Source organism: Ursus arctos, unplaced genomic scaffold (assembly GCF_023065955.2).
Source record: "Ursus arctos isolate Adak ecotype North America unplaced genomic scaffold, UrsArc2.0 scaffold_1, whole genome shotgun sequence".
Classification (NCBI taxonomy): domain Eukaryota; kingdom Metazoa; phylum Chordata; class Mammalia; order Carnivora; family Ursidae; genus Ursus; species Ursus arctos.
The window spans coordinates 51,506,558-51,519,318 of NW_026622763.1; the positions used below are offsets into that span (position 1 = coordinate 51,506,558).

The following is a 12,761-nucleotide window of genomic DNA, read 5'->3' on the forward strand; positions in this document are numbered from 1 at the left end:
GAAATAAAAGAAGTCTCCAGAGAATTGAATGTATTGTTTTAGAATGTCAGTGACAACCCAGTAGCCCTTCTGCTTGTAATTGTAACCTGGCCACATCACAGAGCAGAGTGGAGACAGGAGCACGGTCTGTGGGGGAGACTGCGTGAGCTTTCGTGGGCTCTGGTGGCAAAGCTGTAGGAGTAGACGCTTGGCCCGGGCTCGGCTCTGGCTACCCAAGCACTGGCGCGACCTGTGTCAGAAGGGCCCGTCTGAGCACAAGAATAAGTGAAGGTCTTATGAGTGAAGGTGTGTTGCGCTTCACAAAGAGCAGACCCTAACGTCAGCCCTTCCAGAGTCGCTGTGATGTCAGTTGAGGAGTGTTGTCTCCTCAGCTTCCTGTCCCCAACTGCTGTGTACCCTTACTGGGTACGGTTCCACAATGCTTATGTGGCAGTTTCCATAAATAGATTGTAAAGAGCTGGGCACAACCTTGGGACTGAAAGAAGCTCTGGGTGTAAAATAGTATTTATTTTCTGAATACGGCCCATAGGTTTGAGTAAGCAGTGGGGAATGTTCTACAAGGGCGATCAGAGTTGAATGTTTTGAGTTTGGGGGGTTTCTTTGTTTGTTTTTGACAAATGATGGAAATGTTCTAGGTATTTTTTTATGTACTCAAAAAAAAGAAAGAAAGAAAGAAAAAGAAAAGAAAGCTGTTGGGTTTTGTTCTCTAGTCCCTTCTTAGTTTGGGTACAGTTGCAGAGTGTAAGAAAAGTGTATACGTAATAGGCTTCAGCGGACTTGACAGTCAGCCTTTTACATATATTCATTCGGAGAGGGTGTTGTGAGCTATCCTTTGCATAAATCTTATCTTTGTGTTGAGAAGATGAAAGTGCTCTTAATTAGCCATTTGGCAATTTGGAAGCTTGGTGCTCTTTTTCCATCAATGGCAAGAATGCTGCTTACGGGGTTGGGAGGAGGAAGAAAAGAAAACTACTGTTTGTTTTGACCAGAAGTCTACTTCAGACCAGTTTGACTCAAAGCACAGTAAGGTTAACAGACCATCCAGAGGCAGCACTAACAGGCAATGTTAAGTTCAAAAGGGCAGGGGAAGGAACTGGGGGCAGCCTGGAGGGTCTGTCGTGCTGGCTTCGGAGGTCGGTGCTCCGGCAGGAAGGGCAGAGCTCCATGAAGCAGGAGGCTGTGTCCGAAAAAATGATCCCATTGTCGTGTGCTGGGTTCTGATCTTCATTTTCAATCCTTTTTCCTCAAGCACATAAAGAAGCCAGACTATGTGACGACAGGCATTGTACCCGACTGGGGAGACAGCATAGAAGTTAAGAATGAAGATCAGATTCAAGGGCTTCGTCAGGCTTGTCAGCTGGCCCGTCATGTCCTCCTCCTGGCTGGGAAGAGTTTAAAGGTGGCGTCTCACCAAGCCTCAGAAGGACTTACATAAGGGGCAACAAACCCTCCTCTTTTCCCTCTCTCCCTTTCACTCTTCTTTTGTACACATCTAATTTGTTTAAAAAAATCAAGTCAGGCCTTGGGATGGGGGAAGGGGATGTTATTATTTCATGTGTTTATTCTAGAGGTAACTTAAAATCCAAATTCAATTTTAAGTAGCAAGATTCTGGTGATACTTTGGGCCCAATCAGCCTATCCAACTTGATCAATGGCAGACAGCTTTGACTTCTGCCCCCTTATTCCTGCCTGTAGTTTCTGCTTTTATTCCCCACATTACTTCTGTGTGCCTAAGAGTTGTTCTGCCTCATCCTCTGTCTCCTTTTTTCTTGCATTAGCTGTGCAAAGAAAGATTAGAGCACATACACAAAGCTATGGATAATATAGAAATGTAATTACGGACAACTATCTTACTGCAAGATTTAGTTCTTCCAGAATAATCTGAAACACTCTGCTTTATAAGGATCATTAAAAAATATATATATATATATATGGTCCTGTAGTTTCCAGAAGGTGGGCAGAATTTAGGAAGTGAGCCTCAATGGTGAAAACACAGGGTATCATCTGTGTAATAAACTTTTATAGCAACATAACTAAGCATAATGTGAATGTCAAATAATGCAGAACTTGGTAATTTTAAATAAAGAAATAGGTAGTTTTTAATAAAAGATTTTGTTTTAGAGTTGTACTTATGACTTATGAGTTTATGGAGGTATCTTCATGTACTCGTAAAACTCAATTTTAGGTTTTTTTTTATTTTGTTTTGTTTTTTAGTTTGGGAGCAATTGGATGCCTTGTAATAAGAGAGAAATATTTTTAAAAACAGTGGATTTATTTAGGCATGAAAGACATCAAGATTTGTGAAAACCAAATTTCTACAATATGTATCAGACCAAGTTTTTTAAAATAATGATCCATAATCTTCACATCTTGGCTGCAAAGCCCATTTAAGGTTTCACTGGGCTAAAAAGGTGTGGGTCGACCTACTTTTTCAAGCTGTGTCATCTAAACTGAAGATACTTTCGAGAATTTATTTATATGCTTCAGCTAGCCTGAGGTACTAACCCCTGAGGAAGAGGAAGGAATCGCCTAAGAACATATTTGTGAAGTGTTCAGGCTCAAAAGGAGTCATGTCATTTAATGACTCACAGATAATTTAAGGGGTCTTAGGGCTTACAATTTCCATTTCCTAACAGCCCATAACACCATCATCTACCCAAACAATTGTCAAAAAGGCACAATTTAAATATTGAATGTTAATCACCATTAATTAAAATGTTGTATCACAAGTTTATCAGTAAATCTGTACCGTCTCATCTGAAAGTGCTGTAGCTATAGACGTGGTCGGCGAGGGCAGGAAATGTCTTCAACTGTGGCTGCACAATTTCTTTATTTAATATTTTAGGTTGACATGACAACCGAAGAGATAGATGCTCTTGTCCATCAGGAAATCATCAGTCATGATGCTTATCCCTCACCTCTAGGCTATGGAGGTTTTCCAAAATCTGTTTGTACCTCTGTAAACAACGTGCTATGTCATGGTATTCCTGACAGGTATTTATTGCTTAATAACATATTGTTCCTTTGGAAACTAAAACATGAGACTAAGATCTATAACACATGTTGAAAGACACTAGCTTAATTGAAAGCCACCTGCAAACTTGTGAGTTGATTATGGTAAGACAAAAATTTTGAAGTGTTTTGCTTCTAAGTAGACATAATTTAATGTTTGTTACAGTGGTGCGTAATCCAAAAAGGTCATTGTTCATTTAATATTTCTCTTACCTTCTTAGCATTTAACCATGTAAGTGGTAGAAATCCAAACGTAGGCAAAATAGGTTATCAACTATTGTTTCAGCTCTTTGCAAAATTAAGGTAACTGATAAGTACATTTTTTAAAGAATTTTTCATAGATTTTTAAACAATGGCAATGTGTTCATATTCTGTATTTCTTATAAAATTGGACATGACTAACATAAAGATCAGATGTAGTTTTTTCCATTTATTCCTCTTCCACTCCAGATTATCATTGCAATTCACTGGCTTTGTGATAGTCTTAGGTATTTATTTTTACATTCCTCTTATTGAGATCTGTCTATCACCACTTTTATTCTGTTTACGTTTCAGTCGACCTCTTCAGGATGGAGATATTATCAACATTGATGTCACGGTGAGTAAATAATATAAAAAATAGTCTTTGATCAACTTCAGAATTGCTGGTAGCACCAGGAAGAATTGTGGATTGAAAATGCGAGCTGCACCAAGGGAAGTGCTGTTTACTTCTAGACCCAGACGCAAGCAGCTGGTTTCCTTTTTTGTCTTTAACTCCGTGTTTATTCCAAGGAAACCCAGGCCTGCCTTGAATTTAGGGCTGGAATCAGATGCACTGAGATCAATGTTGGCCTAAGTGAAATGTCAGCCCAATCCTGCTATGTGTCATGTTTTTGAGAAGGTGTAATTGTTATTGATCCACTGTGTGGTTAATGCAGAGAGCACCACAGCACTGGGCAGCTGCTGAAGCTAGATATGTATGAGATGAGCTAACGCGAAGAAAGCCAGCATTTTTCCTTCACTCTGCCAAGATTGATCTTCCTCTTCCTGCTGATTTTGAGTGGGGCCTGTCATTATCTTACTCTGTCATTAGGGGCTACATTGGCCTGTGTGTGTCAGTCTATTTGGACAGCAACTCTTTTGCTAGCAGTGTTCCTTAGATTGATTAAAATCCCTGAAGGTAACGTCGTGTTCCATTTGCGGCATAGAGGGTATAGAGAGCCTTGAACTTGGAGCATACGAGCAGAGTGGTTTTCTCTCTGAACCTAACTTTTTACCAAATGGTTAACAGCCTTTCTTTTAAATAACAACCCAAAGTGATTTCACGTGGGAACTTCAAATTGTGCAAGCTCTCACCTTTTCTAATTCCCTGAGCCTTTCACTTTTCTCAGACTTGGCTTGTTTGCGCTTTTGGCAGTTCGTTTTACTAAAAAAGTTTGTAATGGTCCCTTTGGATTATGTAGACTGTAAATAAATTGTATACATCTAATGATTAATAAGTAAGTTTTCAATAAATAAGTAAAATTTAACCATCTGATGAGAACTAGTTGAGATAGACCACATTCAAGGAGTATAGCTTCTATGAAGGAGGAAATATTTTCCATAATAGTTATTTTGTATCTAGACCATGAACTTAGGTAGGTGTGGGAATGAGGTGGAAATTGGCATCCGATAGTTGAGTTCAGCCAAATGTTTAGTTGTTTAAATTAACGCACCCTATTTGCTTCATATCGGTTTGGATGGTGACATAGCCAACGATTCCTTTATTGCTGCTACTCTTTCATATATCATTTTGTCCTACTTAGAGTACTTGAACATTTGCTCCACATATATTCTGTTGGTTTATCTTTCCCACTCAGAATCATGTAGGAGGAGATATTTTATGAAGTATACCTGAAATAAAGTATTTTTCCTGATACACTTTTCTTTTGAATTGTAACTGATTTGGGGGTTTTACATTTATTATCTCACCTAATCACCCCCTAATAAAATATTGCTGCTTTGAATGAAATCAGCACACGCTTTCCTACTGCTCCCAACGCATCAAAGAGAATATTCCGTGCCTTTTCTGTTTCCTGAAGACTTTAAATAAATTTTTAACATTCAAATATTTTACAATTACAAAACTCGTAAAGCAAGGTGAAATACTTCAAATGTCTAGAAATATGAGAGTCAAGAAAACATATTGGTTACTATCTTAATACATTATATTTCTTTTTTTACCCCTCCCCACAAATTATATTTCTTGTGAGGTATGTTATTAAGTGAAAGACTCCATTATCAGATCCTGTAATTTTATCAGAAAATACTCGTTACGCATTTTGTCATTGTTTACATCTAGTATATATCAGAAGAAAACACTTCTTTCCCCCTTGAAAGTTGAATGTTAAAAAAACAGACTGTGAGATGCCTAGAGTAGTTGCTCAATAAATATTTGTTTAATAAATGAAGTACAAAACAAGAATACTTTGTGAGCATAAACCCTAATTATAGATAATGTCATAGACTTTCAGAAGTATTGTTACTCCCATATATATTGAAACGTTCACATAGTCCTTTTGAAAGCTAGCAAAAAGTAATATAAAAAGGCAAATAAAGATTTTTAAAAATATTTTTTACTTAAATAACAGTTACATAAACACTGAATTATACATTTTTAAAACAATTACACTTATATTAGTAACTGTAATATATTTGTGTATAAAATCAAACTTGTACTTTCTTGGATTGCAAATGGAAAAAAATGTATAAAATACTACTCTGTTGCAAGGTAATTAAGGTCATTTGACATAGTAGAGAAAACATTTGATTAGAAGCCAGTAATCCATCTGGACCTACCTCTGTATTTTGGCCACTGACCTTAGACCAGTTACCCTGTTTATGCTTCAGGTTTCTGACTTATAAAGTGAAGACTGAATAAAGACTTTTCCTGCCTCCCTTAAAGAGTGTAGTAGAATATTGTTCTAGTGCAGAATAGTACACAGATTTAAGACATTAACTCAGTATTAAAATAGAAAGCTGAGATAAATATCTTTTTTTATAAGTTTCTGCATTCTGCTTCATGAGAAAGAGAAATGTGAAAAATAACTACATAGGTCAAATTTATGCAAAATAGCAAATTCCATGCTATATCTAAGCATCAGGATTCAACCAGCCCCTTCCACCTTCTATATTCATTATAGTGTTTGTTAATTATTGATTTTTATAATGAATCTTGTGTCTTTCAAGATCCTATAGGGCCTGCTGAATCATTGGCAACTGATGAAATTGTATTTTCTGTATTTTATTCTTAAGCCTATTTTGTTATGTTTTAATCCTTTAAAAACCTCATGTATAGTGTTTTCTATTGACATTCTGCTATCTGGAACATTTGACTAAGGTTTCCCTTCCAGAGAGGATCTTTCCCTAACATATTTCATTCCCATATTGAGCCACTTCAGTTCTTGGAATGAAATTCTCCTACTGTTTAATACTGACATGTCTATTTTATTTCTTCTTATTATTGTCTATCACTTCCAAATGTAGAATTGGCAAATAAAAGATCAAGTATCTTCATGACACTGAAGAAACTTTTCACTATGTTAAATACTTCCGGGTTCTCTAGAGCTATTGTAGTAATTGTGGGTCAGTGTCTTTGGTCACTAATTTATGCGTGTGTAGTTTTGTCTTCTCAGAAATAAAATGAGGAATCAGAACATTATACTAGCATTGCTAATCATAATGCTGAAATAGCCATGCTAGCTACATATTTATTTTTAAATTTTGTAATATCATCTTATGGCTTCATCTTTTTAATTTCTGTAAGGCTTTAGCATAGCCTTTTTTTTTTTTTTTTTTTTTTTTTTTGTAGGGAAACGAGAGTGGTTCTGGAAGGGTGAAACGTATGAGTCTACTAAATACATAAATGAACATAATATATACTTTCGGAGAGTACATTTTTAAACCAGGACGTATTTTAAAATGTTTGCCTGTGTTTAGGTCTATTACAATGGCTACCATGGAGACACCTCTGAAACGTTTTTGGTGGGCAATGTGGATGAATGTGGTAAAAAGTTAGTGGAGGTTGCCAGGAGGTGTAGAGATGAAGCAATTGCAGCTTGCAGAGCGGGGGCTCCCTTCTCTGTAATTGGAAACACAATCAGGTAAGCCTTACACTGACAAGTAAAGGGAGGGTTGGCAAATGGTACAAAGGTTATTGGTGGCTTGGTATAAAGTTGATGACATGTTTTATGATTCAGAACCATCATTTCAGTCTGATACCAGTATGTGAACTGCCAAGCTGCAATGTTGTTCCCTGGGTTTAAAAAAAGAGAGAGAGATTTTAAAACAGTGAATTATACTAGGGTCAGCAGGAAACTTAGAGGAGCGGCAAGCAATATTTATATGACTGCTTTAGTTTTAGCTTGACATATTGGTCTGTAGTGTTCCTTTACTCAAAATCACACCAAACATGGAAGAAAGTACCTAAGAAGGGGGTAAGCATCCCAACTCTTGGATAATGAAACAGGAGAAAAGCTAAATTTTATAAAGGAATGAAGTGAAACATATTCCTGTGATACAAAGATTTTAAAAAAAATGGCCTCAAGCAATTTTTCAAATTACCTTTCAAATTAGTGGATTAGCAAACAGGCCGAAAGGGTGAGCTTATGTCCTTTTCTTGTCTGGTTCATTTTTTCCTGTAAACCGTTGTTTATTTTCCAAACAGTATTCTGTGCTTGCTTTTTGAGTGTATATGTATTTTCTGAATTCAAGACTTTTCCCCGTGATCTGTTACCTACTTTTAGGTCTTTTTTTTTTTTTTTTTTTTACCCCCATAACTGTTTTGAAGTAGACACGCAGAATATGTGTTTTCATTCAAAAGTAATACATTTTATTAAAGATGATCACATCAGTACCTTTTAAAGTAGTGTTCTCATTAATAGGAACCATTGAATACTTCCCGTTTGTCTAAAGGATGGAAGGCTTAGTCACCTTGAAAAGATGCTGCCTTTTTTCTTCGTAAGCCCTCAAATACTTTAAGAAAAAAAGGCAGTAAAATATCAGTTAAATGTATTTATGGCTTTAAAAATATTGTAACAATGTCTGAATCAAACTTTAGTAAAATCTCTTTGGGTTATATCTGAGAAGCTTTTATTGAAGACTTTGAACAAAATTGTGTTTTTGACAGTTTTAAATTATAGGCTAACTAGCCTGGGAAAAAAGGATAGTGTCTCTCTGTTCTTTCATAGGAAATGTTGAATCAGACCCCTACTGGGAAAAGAAATTTAATGCATATCTCACTATCTTACTGTCCATGAATATAATAGAAATGAATTCAAAATGCAGTTTTATTTTTGCAAATGGGATGAGTCGATAGATGGATCTCATATTTTTGAACACCTAGGGTTCAACAAATTTACTGGTGGTGCTCTTGCATTTTAACAAAATTTATTCTTCAGTAGAAGGGGGCAGAGAACACTAGATTCTTATTCAAGCATTCTATCGAGCTCTGCATTCATGGCTGTGTCTAAAGGGCATGTCAGCCTTTGATTCTCTCTGAGAGGTAATTATCCTTTTCCTGTCACGGAACAACAAATGATAGCTAACTACAGAGGCACATTTGCAGTAGTCACATTCATCAACTGCAGAAAAAAAAATTCAATTTAATTGTGCAACACAGCTGCACATGGGCTTTTGAGCATTTCTGTTGTTCTCCCTGTCTCGCTATTCCTCCCTCCAGATCTATTTTTTAAACTTTTTTTCTGGTTATTTTTTCCCCTTTTTGTCTCTTCTTCCATTTTTACTCTCTGTACTTTCTTGTTAAAGTAATTTTCCTTTGTGGCTCTCATTCTTTTTTCCCCATTGAAGGCTATGAATGTAGAAAATTATCACAATTACTCATATAATTGAGCCTCTTTGTAGCAAGTGCAACTCCAGTAGCCTTTCTCCATCATGAAAATGGTTTCATTATAGGGTTTTTCATATTCTCTGACACCATCTACACAGAGGAACAGGCGTGCAGATGAGATGTGCTAGGAACAGGCTAGATCAGTAAGGTCACAGTAGGAATAATTAGCTCTGCTATGGAAAGAGCATCTAGGCCTTTTACTGCTACATAAATGTACTTTCCGTGGCTTTTAGTCACAAAAAAACTTACTAACAAATGGAGCTCCCGCCTACTACTTTGAAAAAAAGATTTGTATCAACACTACAATTTTCCATCATTAAGACTAATAACACAGAGCCTAGTATACATCAAGGGGAATAAAAAGAAAAATCTCACATTCAAGTGGCGGCTGGGTGCTGACCTTTGTTCCCTTTTTTTGTGTACGACTTAACTCTTTACAAAAAAGAGCCACACGCCACACCAACATGCAGGTGAACTCCAGCTAGTACTAGCAAAGCATAGCATTCAGTCGGAAAATCTGATAAATCTCCATGCAGGATAATGCATTTCATTACATATTCACTACATTAATTCTAGCTACGTAAAAAAAAGAAGAAGAAGAAGAGTAGAATTGAAAGTGACATTGGATTTTAGCTATCTGGACACAAAGGTCAGTTTCGAAGAGTATGAATTTGCATGTACAAGCTGCTTTCAAAACCGGATCAGTCCCAACAGCTACACTTACAAAACTATGTGAAAAATAAAAGACAATGAAGTTTTTACTTGGAGCCTGATACATTTCATTATTTAGATGGTTTCTGTCTGCCACCGGGGACTAACCAGTGTTAAGGCGGTATTTCCGGACCTCTATTATTTTGCCCTTTCTTATTCAGGCAAAATCTCAAGGGAGTAAATAAACAAACAAGCTCCACCTTTAAGCCAAAAGTACTTGGAATCATTACAGACTGAAGGTTTACAAACATCTTTCAACTCAGTCTCATTTATTTTAAGATATTCACCATCTTTTGCATAGCCTCCCTCTACTGATACACCATGAAAAGAACATTCAAGCTTCTTTTATTAGTAGTATGTTACCAAAAACCTAGTGATCTTTATAGGAAATTTTGAAATTCTCTGAAGCCTGTAAGGGTAGGAGGGTACCTCTGAAGAAGTATTGGCTACAATAGTTTAATGAAAAGAGTTCTCTGTGTGCCCTTTTGCTTCATGAGGGATGGCTAGTGATCTTTAGATTACAGTGTTATTATGCTCGCTGTACCTCCATTTGCTTTAAATTATTTCTAAAGCTGTATATTCAAATTATCTCTAGATGATATGATCTGTACATATGAGAATATCGTGAATGTGTAGATTCATGCATCCCAAATATGTGACAGTTCAATAAAAAATAATTTAAACTTATAGTTGTAAATGTCATGATGAAAGTATCAATAAATGGTTTTTAATGTTTAATTCATAAGTATATGTTTTGATATTAATTTAGAAGACTATAAAGCAGATTTTTAAAAATAATCTCTTTCTATTAGATTATGCACATTTAAACAATAAGTGGCTCAGGCAAAATAAGTCATTTTAATGTCATCTGTGATGGATTTTTCTTGACAGCTACTGTAAATTACAATTACACTGCTTCTCTCTGCACATGAAAGTAAGCACTGCAATAAATTATCTTTTATTTCAATCCATCATGTCTGCTTTTCGGAAACAGAAAACCTCAAATAAAAGTTCAGCACTATTGTAAGAAAAATACAGTAATTTGTGATCCAGCTTGAAACAAAAAAATGTACCACTCTTTTGGAAAACAGTTGTTGGCTTTAAAAATATTACTAATTGTACTTAAACATTCCTCGTCCTTAGAATGAATCCTTGGACTTGTGCATTCCTTCATTCAAAGATTACCGTTTAAAATTAAAATCTGGTAAGACCGAACTTGGAAAATCAGGGGCCATTTAATTAGAGATGGGACCGTTTGGAAATTAGGGCTGTTTATAGAATTCATGTAAAAATGGTGATAAACTATTTCCATGTGCATTTTTATTTCTTGAGGAGAGTATGCACTTAAACATAGTACTCCTCTGCCCTCTTGGGGAATGTATTCTTAGTCACAAAATGTAGTTGAAATGTATTAAGAATTTTAATTTATCTACACAATACTTCAATCGAGGAAAACTACCTCAGGAAAGGTAATTAAATGGAAGAAAACGGTCACAAGATGAAATTCCTTAAGGGAGGAACGGTAACTGAAACAGGAACTGCACAAATAGTATGATTCCAGAGTAAGTTCAGAAACTACATTTGTACACCTTCTTCTTCCTCTCCCCTCTTCTCCCTCCCCAAATAGTCCCTGTGACTTCAAATCATAAGTGCACTCAGGCTCATGGCTAAGTGTTGTACTGTCTGAGAGGATTTTTAGTTAGAGAAAATCAGAACAGAACGGCGAATACCAGGAGAATTCTTTTTGGTGGGTTTCAGCAGAAAGAAGGCAGATCTCCTGAGTGGGAATGTCCAGGGCAAGAAGACCCTCGTGCTCAGAAGGGGTCCTGGCCCTGTGACGGCTGGTGCTGGGGAGCGACCATCCAGCTGTTTCCATCTCCCTCACCACACCAGTTAAGAGAAGCACACATGCCCCACCTTCCCATGCCACAGACAGGGTTACCACCACTTGCTTCCATGTTCGAGTGGAATTGGCTACTACAGGTCACTCGGATTGTCTCTTACGAAGTTAGACTTGCAAAACCCTAGAATCAGGGCAAATAATCTTGTGCTTCCCATATATTCCAAAATAGTAGAAGGGGCATGATTTTAAATAGTAATTAAGAACATTAGTGAGATTTGATCCCATTTAGTCCCAGCAAGTATGCATTAAAAAGCTCACTACAAATCCAAAAGGGAAATACCCTGAGATGCAGACAGAAATATATACTTAGCTCCTGGGAATCAAGCATTGAGATGGGTGCTCAGCCAAGGACCTGAGCGAAATTTGTCCTGTGCTTTTCCTCCTTCCACCCGGCTGTGAAATCCTGACCTTTGCATTCATGACACATACATTCTATGATACTCCTGTAACCATAAGTTCCAGCAGGATCCAGGCAGTAAATTGTTGTAGGAGAATGCACTCAAATATCTTTAGGCACCTTGTAACTGCACAGCCTCTTTTATGAAGAGGAATGAGAGGTGTGATGGCGGAGGGACCCCGAGTGTTTTTTCAGAGTGGGCTTTCTTCCTCTCCTCTCATCAGAAATTAAAATGAAGATTGCCATTGTAACACACATTTAAGATGTAGCCGTGATGCCTGCCAATCAGTTAGATCCTAGGGTGGTTTTTTTTTTTTCTTTTAAGGAAAGAAAATAGGAGAACAGTTTATATTGAATGTTCGTAGAATCATTGAGGTTTGTTGGGACTGAAGTCACATAATTTACAGGTTTAGGTAGAACCCATTCTTGTAAAAAAAAAAAAAGTCTAGATCATTATCATCTTATCTAATCATCTCTCTTCCACCCTCTATCCACTCTCTATTTTCAGTTTTTACTCAGAAATTGTGTGGTGCAAATAGAAACACCTTGAAAAAGTTTTTATACCTCCTGCCCCAACTGCAAAGATGCACAGAGATAACTGTAACTATAAAGTACAACTTTAAGAGAGAAAACTGCTGACTTGTTATTCCTGTCATCGACACATGCGTAGCTTACCTATTTCTGCGCTATCGGTTACATGAAAATTAAATCTGAATGAGAGGCTGTCCACCTGCTATTTATGGTGACATCCTGGTCTAAGGGAAGGTATCTTGCAGGCCTGGAGAGGAAAGTTAAACATATTCAGAGATAAGTGTATTGACATGAATGCTCGTAGAGATGCTGCCTTTGAGTTCGTGTTCAACTAAACCCAC

General features: G+C 36.9%; 1 protein-coding gene across 4 annotated transcripts in view; it reads left to right on the forward strand.

Moving 5' to 3' along the window:
- METAP1D (methionyl aminopeptidase type 1D, mitochondrial) overlaps positions 1-12,761 on the forward strand; it is an 84,640-nt gene that overhangs the window by 67,903 nt on the left and 3,976 nt on the right. For all 4 annotated transcript variants that reach the window (XM_026492557.4, XM_048214241.2, XM_057318594.1 and 1 more), the window contains 4 exons: positions 1,250-1,399; positions 2,846-2,994; positions 3,568-3,610; positions 6,970-7,133. In XM_026492557.4, the coding sequence (XP_026348342.1) occupies positions 1,250-1,399; positions 2,846-2,994; positions 3,568-3,610; positions 6,970-7,133 (506 nt within the window). The remainder of the gene's footprint in view (positions 1-1,249; positions 1,400-2,845; positions 2,995-3,567; positions 3,611-6,969; positions 7,134-12,761) is intronic.